Below are 13,392 nucleotides of genomic sequence, written 5' to 3'. Positions count from 1 at the left end.
TGTGGTGTTTTCCCGTCAATTAAAATCACCCAAAGTAACGTTTGGGTAAACTATACGTTACTAATAATTGGTTGGCATGCTAATGATGTAGGCAGGGTATGTAAATGACAAACATATTCAACAGCTAACACGTACTCTGGAAGAAGACAAAACGCATTTCTCGTTTGTTCGTTCGTTAGTTTGTTTGTTTGTTTGTTTGTTTGTTTGTTCGTTCGTTCGTTCGTTTACTTGTTTGTTTGCTTGTTTGTTTGTTGATTTTATTGTTATAATTCCAAGTTCATTACACATTAAACTAGTTCCTGGTTATAGACCTCAATGGATTAGTTGTTACACGTTTTGAGTGAAAGTGTTTTTGTTAACAAAGTCATACATGTAACAATACAAGGAAGTTCATAACTTAAGGTAAAATGTGTCTCTCAGGGCGAATTTCCCTTAAAATCAAACTTCTTAAAATCTCCCCTAACTTTTTCATATCGAAGATTGCTTCTGGACCTCTTGAAATAATAAAAGAAATTTGGGGCCCACTGTCATGTTTTTAAGAAAAATTTTCAATCCTTCATTTTCTCAGAGAGTTATTAGTATTCAGTGGCCATATTGGATTTAAAATGGTTAAATTTGATAACATTTTAACTTCTATTTCATAAAATTGTACGATGGCCCCAATTTCATTTTGACTTCAACCTAGAATGGGTTAAATTTCCGAAGCGCACCTCATTTTAAAGGAGTCTTATTGATTTTACATATTTGATATCTAAAATTCCAAACGGTTTAAAAATGAGAGAGAGAGAGAGAGAGAGAGAGAGAGAGAGTGAGAGAGAGAGAGAGAGAGAGAGAGAGAGAGAGAGAGAGAGAGAGAGAGGGGGGGGGGGAGGGAGGGAGGGAGGGAGGGCACAATATTTAACAAATGAATAATTGGATTGTGACATATAAGATTGATATATTGCTTTTTATGGTCTAAAATTAATGAAGTCACCCAATAGTAAGTATTGCTAAATGACCGTCGGTATATTTATGCATCGGATCCGAAATGATCACTTCACAGTAAACAGGTAATACAGACTAAATGCTTTTCAAGAAAATACATTTGTTGAAAACCTCCCCAACTTAATAGTGTAAGTATCTTTAATTGCCCACCACGATCACACACGATCTCCACAACGCTGTTATCAATTAATTGACGTATTAACACATACATTCTGGCCTTCTGTGTAACTTTGGGATTAAAACTAACATAAAAAGACTGTATACAAAGTATTCGGAATATGTGTCTAGAATCAACTAATATAATTACCGACGTACTCTAAGACATCTGACATACATGAACATTGCATCTTTGCACTTTGTAGAACGGAAAGTAAATTGAGGGAGAAAAGGTTAATACGTAGGAACGTTTTGAAGATTTCCGACATGGATATTTATGAACTGAATATGGTGTGAGTTTATGAAGTTAGACTAGTAGGCACTTTGGCACGAAAACCACAGCTGGCGTGTGAGGGGTCATGAGTTACCAACTCTGTGTTACATTTAATTTGATAATGGACTGTGTAACAGCACGTTTAAAAGTTTTTACTGCAGGCAAAATGCAACATGGGGGAGAAAGCATAAGCCGAATCCAACTCTCTTGGAGTTTTCTAATTTGAAATTCCTTACAAATCAAATGTTGATATACGAATTTTAATGTAATATATGACTCTTTGTAGGTGGAAGAGATATTTGCAAATATGTACAAACTTAATTATGTATGAGCAAAACGCGTATAAGAACGAAGCTGTCGGTATATACCTCGGGCGGTTTTATTGGATTTCCTATAATATGTGTTCACTTTACAAGACAGTTATCCGTACGTTAAACTGATTACCTATAATGGTTACATATGTATCATTACGTTACAAGTATCTGGGTCTGGTTTTATGAGGTCCAATAACATTTCAAGGTCTAATGAAACTTTCTACAGTAGGTTTTTAAAAAAAATCGATCTACTAGAAGTCAAGGGAAATTGTCAATGACGAGGCGATATGCACAAACGTGACGTTGCAATGGAGTATGTTAGATGCATTAGGTGAATTCTGATTCCACACCCTGAAGTCTTTCTTGCTATTTTACTATTATTATGCGGAAAATACATTTTGAAAGAATAAACTGAAGTTTTATAATGCTTTTTTTCCCTTTAAGACTGTAAAAATATATACATGCATTCTGTTCTTCTTGTGTCTCTCAACATCTCTTTCCCTTACTTTTTCTGTGTTTTCCTCCCAGTCTCTCCCTCACTCTCTATATTGGAAATAAGTGTTTTTTAAACATTAAATGCTTTTATGTGTTATGCACGGTGATTTTTTTATACCTAGTATTTAATAAGTACTCGTATATATTTTTACCTAATAAATTCAAATTCAAATTGTCTGTTTGAGCTGTCTCAGTCTGTTTGGTCCTCCATCCCTTATCGTTGTCTCCACGTCGCAGTCTGTCTTCCCGTCGCAGTCTGTCTGTCTGTCTGTCTGTCTGTCTGTCTGTCTGTCTGTCTGTCTGTCTGTCTGTCTGTCTGTCTGTCTGTCTGTCTGTCTGTCTGTCTGTCTGTCTGTCTGTCTCTGTGTGTCTCTCTGTCTGTCTGTCTGTCTGTCTGTCTGTCTGTCTGTCTGTCTGTCTGTCTGTCTGTCTGTCTGTCTGTCCGTCCGTCCGTCCGTCCGTCCGTCCGTCCGTCTCTCTCTCTCTCTCTCTCTCTCTCCCTCCCTCCCTCCCTCCCTCCCTCCCTCCCTCCATATCTCTCTCTCTCTCTCTCTCTCTCTCTCTCTCTCTCTCTCTCTCTCTCTCTCTCTCTCCTTCTCTCTCTCAACACATAGTTCATATTTAGTGAAAGCAAAAAACTAATTCAGAAGCTTTCGTCCACACTTGTGGACTTGTTCACCATTCTGATAATCTGGTGTGGACGAAAGTTTCAGTTTTTTGCTGTCACTAAATATCAGTTGTGTGCAGTGTCTCCAAAGTTTAATGTCTATTTTGATACATTATCCTACACAGACCAGCTTGTATCAATATTTGCAACATATCCTTTAACATAATTCAAGTGTCACTCTACAGAGCTGTAAATTGTACATGTTGAAATCTCCTGACTTAGTAGTCACAATTTATCGAGGGTTCCCTGGTTGATATATACGTTGTAAATGTTTGTATGTATCGGAGATTTAATTCAGGTCTGTTTGACGTATTTGTCAAACTTTTCGCCGATTGTTTGCGTACTAAGGTGATCATTAATATGATGAATTCGATGGGTACTTTACCCCTTCTTCTTCCTTCGTCTACGTACTATATTACTTCTGTGTAAGGGGCGTACTTCTTTCTTTCTCACCCAATAATTTATCATTTAGACCGGATTTACAACTTAAAATATGTGATGCAGTCGCTTAGCTTTAATTTGCGGTATAAAGATGTACTTGTCGAACTTTGGTAGAAGACTTTTACCCAAAGCGATTCGTTCATAACAAATAGAGTTATAAGGAGATAGTGAATATAAAAGGAAACATGGTCTAACAGCAAATATTTTAATAAATCATTCGCATATTTAATTATTTTGGGGTAACTATGCAATATCTAAAGAATGCAAGCTGTAAACCTCTTATAATTTGGTTCATATATTAGTTATAACAAAATGTGCATTTGTATGTACTATAGACATTTTTCGTCCATCAAAGGCATCTCTTGTAAAGACATCTGCTCTCTTTTAGTACAGTAACGCACCCCCTTGAGGAGATCTCTACTCCCAAGGCTTAATAACACATACCAGTCCAATGAAATAACGCTTCACTACTTACATGTACATTCCAAGTCAATAAATTAACGCCTCAGTGCTCACGTGAACATTCCAATCCAATCAAATTATCGAGAATATGTAAGAACAGTATGTGATGACAGCATGCAATTCAAAACAGTTAGGATATACCACGGAGACTATAGTATTGCTGAATTTCAACACTATCACAGTTTACTTGACATATCAAAGTGAGAACATGTACTTCAGAGTCGTGGTGAGATATGATATGGTCATTCTTCGCGTCAGTTCTAGGAAACCGCCCCCAACGTCAGTACTTTTCACCAAAAAGTAAATGAGATAGGATTCTATAGGTTACGATAAGACACTACACGTTGATTATGTCTGGATATATAATTTACATATGATTGTCCATTGTCACATAGAGAAGGTACTAAGGGGTGAGATCAATAGTTCAATGTAGGATAAAAAACAAAATTGTTTTACGGAGAGGGGAGGGGTGTTGGGGTGGTGTTGGGGTGGTGAGCCATTTTAGTTCTCATTCTACAAAAACGATTTTACTTTTAATGGACCAGTTTTGAACCCCTAAATACAAATATTTCTAAGTTTTAAGTAAAAGAATTTAGTTTTTATCCTACATTGAACCACTGATCTCGCCCCTAAATACGTCATGTAAAAAGTTACTTTTTTGATGAAATATATTAGTAGTGATCTTGGTATACGATATATGGACTGACAACTTGAAATGTCATATACTGTTATCGCATATAGGCCTAACACATATAACATATTTTGTAATCGTTCCCCAAATTTTGAAAAAGTTCTAAAGATTTGCTAGCCTTTCATCTAAATGTCTCGTTAAATTCAGATAGGTTTTTTGCGTTCATTTAGTCAATAAAATACAAGGTCTGTCTGATGTCAAACTGCTAGTAAATTATCTACGGCCATGTGTTATGTATTTATTTTATGGCTTGTTCATCTGTTTTTTATTTTCTTGTCGTCGTCGTCGTTGTTGTTCGTTTATTAACATTTCCACTTTTGGTCGTTTACACATAGTATAGCGAATATTTGACGAGTTTTCTATATTTGAGTTTGATAGTACGGTTGAGTTAAGGTGTTAAGGTGAATTAGTATATTGTTTTGTTTTTCATTCATTCATTCATTCATTCATTCATTCATTCATTCATTCATTCATTCATTCATTCATTCATTCATTCAGGCATGCATTGATACAATCAATCATGTATACAGTCATTCATTCATTCATTCATTCATTCATTCATTCATTCATTCATTCGTTCGTTCGTTCGTTCGTTCAGCAGTTAGATTGTAAGCCCCAGGTGTTTTGTTGTTGTCCTTTCGAATACCTGACTCTCTTAAATGTTTGATTCGAACAGAGAGTTTTAAACTCGGCTCGGAAAAACTCGACACAGGCAGTGTTCCTGATAACCGATGGCTACTCTAACAGCGGTGACCCAAGACCTGTGGCTGAAAGACTTCGAAAGCGTGGTGTTATTGTTTTTACGTTTGGAATTCATAATGGTAACGTCAGGGAACTTAATGCCATGGCTTCTGAACCTAAGACTGAACATTTTTATATACTGGACAGTTTTGAAGAATTTGAAGCACTCGCACGTCGAGCTCTGCATGAAGGTAGGTCATTGCCATGTCTGTCTGTCTGTCTGTCTGTCTGTCTGTCTGTCTGTCTGTCTGTCTGTCTGTCTGTCTGTCTGTCTGTCTGTCTGTTCGTCCGTCCGTCCGTCCGTCTGCCTGCCTACCTTATGGATGTATGTATGTATGTATGTATGTATGTATGTATGTATGTATGTATGTGCACAAATTATTCCCATTAGGTTGGCATAAAACAATATGTTTTTTTTTTAAATGAAAAGAGTCAAAAGAAATGTCGAGTTTTGAAGCCAATAATCTGTCGCTATAAAGTTCTACATTGGTTCCATTTCAGATTTGGCTGTGGGTGAACTTATAGAACAGGATCTTCCAAAATGTTCCAAACTGTGTTCAGAACGACATGGATGTTGTGATTCCATAGCACGGTGTGTGTGTGGCATACACACAGGACAGTACCAGTGTATTTGTCCAGCTGGTTACTATGGTAATGGTCTTCAAGGAGGATGTGCTGGTGAGTACAACATCTAAAATATATTGACTATGCGTAGAACCTTTCTATAATCTTAGAGAGGTACGTTAAATACGATATTATAGTATGTATTAGAATAGGTAAATGGAATGAGACATCTTGCGAGCCAGAGTAAAGAGAAGTCGTTTTTACATTCTTAGGTTCCTACGAATGGCTTTACAAGGAGAATTATAGTGTACTGGTAAGAAGTACATAACGAGAAATTTCATTCTGTGACTATTTTGAAAAATTTATAATCCATTTGTAACAACGACGATGAGTTAAATATTTTGATTCTATCATTCTATGAAGAGTGTTTGTGAAACAGTTAATTTACATATTCAATCTCCAGCCTGTCCAGCCGGCACATACAAGCCTACATCATCGGTTGGTGGTCTCTCTACTTGCATACAGTGTCCGGACAGAAACCATGTCAGTCCTGAAGCCAGTACCTCGCTACACCAGTGTGTCTGCAAGAATGGGTTTAGTAAGATTGGAGGGGATCAAGTGTGTGAAGGTAGGAAAGGGTTGTTAGATATAATTTCAGTAGGTCTATTTATATACATCTTACTTGTTACAATGTATGTCATATACCACACAAGGTTGTACGCTTTCAAACAGAAAATATTGGATTTGTTCCCTGGTCGTTCCACGTCATCACAACGCGAGTCTACGTCATTGATTCTATGTTCGTCGAAATATGAGATTAAAAGTTCAAACCATTGTTATTTTGCGAACTTATTTAAATTTGGTATGCACATCTATGATTAAGATATTCCCCGGTATCTTTATTTATACAGAAGGAGGAATTGGAAACTCGTGACATAATTTTTTTTTTTGAAAACGTGTCTTAGACTCTATATGACAAGGACGTTTGTAACGTCACTCGTAATCTCCCATGACTGGACGAAGAAACGTATTGGAATATATGATATACGTGAATACGTCTCTCTGCGTTTCATTTCGCCCCCCCCCCCCAATTCCCAAGCTACTCTTAGTAGTTTCATCACCAAGTTTATCTTGTCTCTACCATACTTATCATTTCATGCATGTTCAATATGTTTTCCAGTACATGTACATGAATGCATATGGAACATCAAAAGGTAAGATTTAGTGAAAGTATGATTGGATGGGGAAAAATATACAGTAACCTTAACACTTTACATACGAGTCGATACGACTGGAGTAAAATGAGCAGTGTTCACGCTTGTACTTATTATAATTATCTGCCTGTAGAGATTGCTTGTCCGAAGTTGTATCCACCAAAGCAAGGTTATTTCGTGGGAGGCAAATGCAGTAACACGTACAATTCAGCTTGTGGTATTCGATGCAAGTCCGGCTATGAAATTCTTGGTAGCAGTGTACGGCAGTGTGCTCAGAATGGAACATGGACCGGTGAAGAACCAAGCTGTAGGAGTAAGTATGTTACCTTGTTTATAGCCTTTAAATTATAGCCTTTAAACTAAATCACACTCTCCAAAGAACAAACGAGGAATCTACAGTGTACAGCTTAGGAGTGTCACACCACGGACATATTTCCCTGAAAATCAATTTGAAAGTTCTACAAAAGAGCTCTCCATCTCTCTTTGCTACATGGAAACTTGTACCTGGCACTTTTTGAATAATAAACAAAATTATGTTCACCGTATTGTTTTCAAGGAAATAAAAAAAAATCTGTTATATTCTCATTATAGTATTTGGTGGCCATATTGGATTCGAAAATGGCTTAACTTGATAACATTTCGACCTCTAGTTTATGAAATTGTACGGTGAACCCATATTAATCTATTATTCATTCATTCATTCAAGAGTTAAGTGTTTCGACTTAAATTCGTTGTCGGTAACTTTATATTGACACCTTTCAGTGAAGCTCTGTTCACCTGTGAAAGTTCCGAAGCATGGCAAAGCATTTTGCAACAAGCTAGACTATGCCTTCCGTACTGTATGCAGATTCTCCTGTTGGTCAGGATATCAACTGATAGGGACAGCAAGGAGAGAGTGTTTGGCTATCGGAGAATGGGGAGGTTTGCCTGCAACGTGTAGAGGTAAGTTATTATGCTATAAAGTTTCTCAGTAGATGTTTCTCATCAGTCAGTTTCATTGCTAGTCAGGAATAAGGTGTCAAGAGATAGAATGTAAGAGTATGACCATATTATGACCAGTTGGCATTCTTATGTTGAAAAACTTTTTTTTTTTAAATATAAGTTAATACAAGTTATATTCACACGTCGTTCTTTAAACATCATTGATAAGAAGTCGACCACATCAACTTAGTTTTATCGTAAAAGCGAAATTGATGGAAACACACATATTCCCCTTGCAAGTCTTTCTAATTTGTGAAAAATCTCATACTTTCAAATACTTCAATAGAATTAGGTACCATCACCATTTTTCTTGTCTTCACCAGAGATCACCTGCCCACCACTACCACAAGTAGAAAATGGTGTTGTCAGTCCACCGTACTGTACCGATATCAAGGCAATCGTACAGAATACTTGTATAGTGAAGTGTAAAAGGGGTTACGAAAGGCAAGGACCAACGACATACGAATGTCTTCTCAGTGGCGAGTGGTCAAATCCAGATAAAATTACAACGTGTACAGGTAAGATACAAACGTGCTGATAACGTGAAATATACAAGTTAAACGTAAAGTCCACGTGGTTATCAAATGGCGATCACATCGTTTGCACATGATGTAGATGGCATGTGTGATGATCATAAGATGACACCACAATATATACAAAGAAGACCACGATGTCCATTTGTTAGTTATCACATGATCCACTGTACCTCCACTGTTTTAGGAAGTGACTGTTATGGTAATAAGATATAATAGCCAATGAACAATTTGAAAGATATACACTGTAATATTATCCCTTAGTTATGGTCTTGATGATAGAGATAATGATGATATGGGGAGTGGTATCATATACTGAAACTAACATAAAAGTGTCTGTTTACAGATATTGAGCCTCCAGAGCTGACATGTCCACTGAATTTGGTGGTAGAAACATCTCCAAATAGCAACACGGCCACTGTGGACTGGAAAATTCCATCTGGCGAAGACAACTCAGATGATCCAGTATCTATAATGGTCGTACCGGCAGTCACACCACCACATACATTTCCTATAGGTGTACATGATGTCAGGTACACAGCCACTGATAAGTCTGGTAACAAAGAAGATTGCACATTCATGGTTATTGTCCGAGGTAAGATTATACATGGTTAATGAGCTGTATTCTTAAGGGCAATGGAAATATTTGTGCTAATATAAACTCTTTCCATCAAATTAATAAAAAAAGGAAACAAGATCGAAAATGCAAGAAAATACGACCCTCGATACTTGTCATGTTTAGGTGTTCAAAGGCAAATTGCAATTAATTGTGTCTGTGAATAATAGTCTATTGCGAATACTAAAATGTTCGACATTACAGGAAAGTGCATTCAACTTTTATTTTAACCTTATCCATAGACTTAGAAGCCCCTGTTATTGACAGATGTAGGTCACCAGAACCGATACTGTCGCCAGATCCAATGGTCTTTGTAGATTGGGAACAACCAAGTTTTTCAGACAACTCTGGTGAAGAAGTCGAGATCACACAAAGTCACTATCCAGGGTTGTTTACATGGGGAACAACTGTTGTGGAATACAAGGCAACTGATGTTGCAGGAAATTCTAGAACGTGTCGTATCGTGATTCAGGTACAAGGTAAGTCTAGGAACCAGAATAATTTATAATTTTTCTAAGTAAAAGCTCGAGCGATTCTGAGGTGTTTCCGTGGTTACAAATCACACAATATGATAGATCTTTTGTCGTTCTTTTCTTGATCCTAGCATCGTGGCTAGAACGAAGTCTTATCTCCGTATAAATACAGATTGAGATAAACGGTACAGTTTGTATAATGTTTTCATTTCTAGACTTCCATACCTAATCTATAATAGCAACACATCAATAAAGAGTTAATATACAGCAAATCATAATGCTGAAACACAATGCCCAAACTCATAACTTCCATGTTCCTCTCATGAATATTATAAGTGCATTTAAGTATATTTGTTTAATTAACACGAGTCTTCAAACTGTTTATCTTACTTCAAGAGAATTTATGTGAACTACCAGACAAACCCCTTCATGGTGAGTCTGATTGTTCACCTACTGACAACGGAATACGATGTTCTCTACAATGTATCGATGGTTATGGATTTGCCATAAGACCTAACCCTGGTTATTATTGTGATGCTGACGGTGCCTGGTATCCACCACAGCAAGACTCACCTTGGCCAGATTGTTCAGGTAATTACGTATGCATTATTCAATATGTAAATTATTCCCATGGCATTTTTGTCTTGCGAAATCTACTGAAGTGTGTGTTTTGTGCTCGAGAGAGATAGGGTGAATTTCAGGGAACTAAAGAACAATAAGCTAATAATGTTTACTTTGAAAGTTGATTTCAATTACGATTTAGATGAGGATTTAGTTATATGCGAATTTATGTTTTGTGACACTACAGTGAATATTCTCCACGTCCATCGCATTCCCAACGAATGCATAAATATGACCCTAAAATTCTCCATGTATTAATGGCCATTTATAGAGTTACATGATAAATACAGTTCTTACATAACACGTTTTGTTACACAAATGATATTCTAAGATTTCATGGTGTTTTAAAGCACTACTCTCGTAGACATGTCCGACATAATGGTATCACTTTAAGTTACACATGCTCGAAAACCAAAGCTGTTATTTCTTTCGCGACACGGCGGTGCGTCTTGGATGGTGCCGTAAAAGAGGCTGTGGTTTACGACGATGAGTTTACAAAAGAATTGTATATTCCAGGCAAACGTGGTTTAACCAACGCCGTCAAGGAGCTGACTGTCAAATACCGTACCATACACAGGAACTGTAACATCACCATCTTGGATGATATACCAAAATCCTTTCATCACCAGATGGCAAAGAAGGTACGTACAATCTCTAGTACGTTAATCTTACTCATTGTGGTCTGTCTGAGAAGTAAGCTTACTCACAACTGGAAAATGCTGGCGTTGAATAAAATGTCACGTTTGAATTTTGAGGACATAATGTTAGATCGAGGAAACAGTAATATTATCTGATGTTGTAATCAGTCATCTATAATTGCATTGATTATACCGGTCCTTCTGAGCCTAATTCCTCCTAACTTCCCTGTCCGCAACTTTATTACAGATTGGCGATGCTTGTCGCAATGGGGTTGTCTGTAAGTTGGATTATGTGAAAGCTTATTGTGAAAACACAGGTATGTATATCCTATCTTTGGGTAGCATTAATATATAGAATACATACTAATATTCACGATGGCAGCCACTCGAAGACCCAAAGTTAGTTTCTTACATCAGATATTTGCGACAGTTGAACAATCATACAAACCTTGGTCCTAAATTCAAAATATATTGAATTTTACGGTTTTTTTGTATGGTGTCATCAGTGGAATGTGATATATGTGTTGTCATAACTACCACAGACTGTCCTTTTGTGTTGAAAGTTTCAGAAGCGTTACCCTTTTGGAAAATGGGTCCAGGTATTGCAAAACAAAGAAGATGTAATGCAATTTGGAAGGAATGTGGTACCTGAAATGTGGTAACCGTAATTTCGTAGAATCCAACTACATGTGAATCAACGTGTTAGAATCTGTTCACCTCACCTCTTCTTTTCGTATATCGGTAACACTAGCTACATACTACTTTCTACTTTGCATGTCACTGTTTACATCTCTATCTTGTTGATTACGTGCTGATCGTATTTTCCATATTAAAGCTGATTATGATGAAACGTATAAAGCTTCAGACTTTGACAACGACCTAAGGAGAAGGAAAAGAGGAGGAAGATCTGACATTTCTCCTGAGGAGTATGACCTTTTTCTCGCAATGGGTGTCAAAGGTGAGTAGCTTACACATTCAGATTAAGCTAGCAGATAGAATTGGTTTTTAATTGTTGTTTTTTTTATTTGAAAAGTGTTATTTTTAAAAGAAATATTTTCACATCACACTACATTACATTACAAAAATGATATGTACAGTCGAATTACATAAAACAGAACAACACAAACACAAGCGGTGAAGGGATAACTTAAATAAAGAAAGTATTACAAATCAGTGTCCAAAAGAACTGGCCACTTGGATTAACATTGGTTTTCCTTTTTGCATTGGGAAGTTCTACTGAGCGGATCTCTTTGATCTTTTCTTTGAATAAAGGACTACAATGAGAATATTTTCCTAGCTATTTCCTAGAATTGGTTTTAGTAGTTTGAATAGAGAGTGCTAATAACATACTAAGTATATACGTATATGTATAAATAATAATCATATCAATTCTTATTTAACCTGTTTTATTTCATGTGTCTATCTAATTAATTGTGAATTATTAAATATGTGCTATCGTCACAGAAATTATTTGACGCACAGTTAAAATACAGAATTAAAATAGTGAATGACATTAGGTGTTGTATATGATTGTTCATTCATTCGTTTGTGTGAATTCACACTTACAGGTGAAGTTAACCTGTCTAAATCCTCTGATGAAAATGAAGAAGAACACAAACGGCGCATCCTTGTAGATGAATTAACAAATTTACCAATTACACTAGACAATGAAGCTACGTTAGGAAATTTAGATTTCTATGTCGGAAGTAACAAATTGTCCCCAAGTAATCCTATTGAATCCCAACCAGTTAAAGCAGTGTGTGAAGAAGGGACCGTTTTACGAGGAAATAAATGCGGTAAGACTTCTTATCTTATACCATACACGAGCCAAGCTGAACAAAAATATGGAATATGTACTCGACAACGCGTGTTTACGTCACTGGAATCAAAACGTTAAAAATTTCACCCGATTTTTCTTTGATATTACTGGCGTTGGTATAATTATGTTATTCTCCAATATTTCTCTTCATTCAGCTGGAAAATACTCGTGACCTAAGCGACTCGTAGTGACAAAGACCCCTTAGGTCACTCGTATTTTCCTTGGCTGAATGAAGAAAATTATTGGGGAATAACATCTAAATGTCAATATCTATACTGTGCTAATGGAAGTGACTTGACCTTCCTTATTGTTAATCACGAGCACAATTGTTGTAGAACAACTACGTTACATTGAACGAAGGGCAAGTTACCCAAGTAGGGTCTTGGATGTACAAGATACAAGAAAACTTTATTATATCTCGCAAGAGAAATTACGGAAGCGTGGTTCCATACATTAAAGACATATTAACATATAGTTGAAGATACAATAAAAAATATACACATGGTTTATGTCTTAAAAACGAAATACGATTCTTCTAAATATTACTATTATTAGACCTCTTCAAGTCAGAGATATTGATTAAAACAAAGCAATGTCTAGGAAATAAAATGTAAAATATCACTATTGGATTTAGGCGTTGGAAATTATCCTTAAGACAAATCTTCTTGAAAACTCAACTGTTCTATGTGTACTATAGGGCTAGCATAA

General features: G+C 36.4%; 1 protein-coding gene across 1 annotated transcript in view; it reads left to right on the top strand.

Moving 5' to 3' along the window:
- Positions 1-13,392, top strand: part of LOC144436980 (sushi, von Willebrand factor type A, EGF and pentraxin domain-containing protein 1-like) — a 28,420-nt gene extending 15,028 nt beyond the window's left edge. Inside the window, exons 2-15 of the mRNA XM_078125845.1 lie at positions 5,161-5,416; positions 5,727-5,903; positions 6,253-6,417; positions 7,137-7,316; positions 7,766-7,945; positions 8,308-8,502; positions 8,864-9,112; positions 9,376-9,612; positions 10,003-10,197; positions 10,744-10,868; positions 11,113-11,182; positions 11,701-11,823; positions 12,434-12,661; positions 13,382-13,392. Coding sequence (XP_077981971.1) covers positions 5,161-5,416; positions 5,727-5,903; positions 6,253-6,417; positions 7,137-7,316; positions 7,766-7,945; positions 8,308-8,502; positions 8,864-9,112; positions 9,376-9,612; positions 10,003-10,197; positions 10,744-10,868; positions 11,113-11,182; positions 11,701-11,823; positions 12,434-12,661; positions 13,382-13,392 — 2,391 coding nt within the window. The remainder of the gene's footprint in view (positions 1-5,160; positions 5,417-5,726; positions 5,904-6,252; positions 6,418-7,136; positions 7,317-7,765; positions 7,946-8,307; positions 8,503-8,863; positions 9,113-9,375; positions 9,613-10,002; positions 10,198-10,743; positions 10,869-11,112; positions 11,183-11,700; positions 11,824-12,433; positions 12,662-13,381) is intronic.

Source organism: Glandiceps talaboti, chromosome 6 (genome assembly GCF_964340395.1).
Source record: "Glandiceps talaboti chromosome 6, keGlaTala1.1, whole genome shotgun sequence".
NCBI classification, from domain to species: domain Eukaryota; kingdom Metazoa; phylum Hemichordata; class Enteropneusta; family Spengelidae; genus Glandiceps; species Glandiceps talaboti.
Note: the sequence above shows the minus strand (reverse complement) of the source record. Positions and strands in the feature narration are given on the sequence as shown.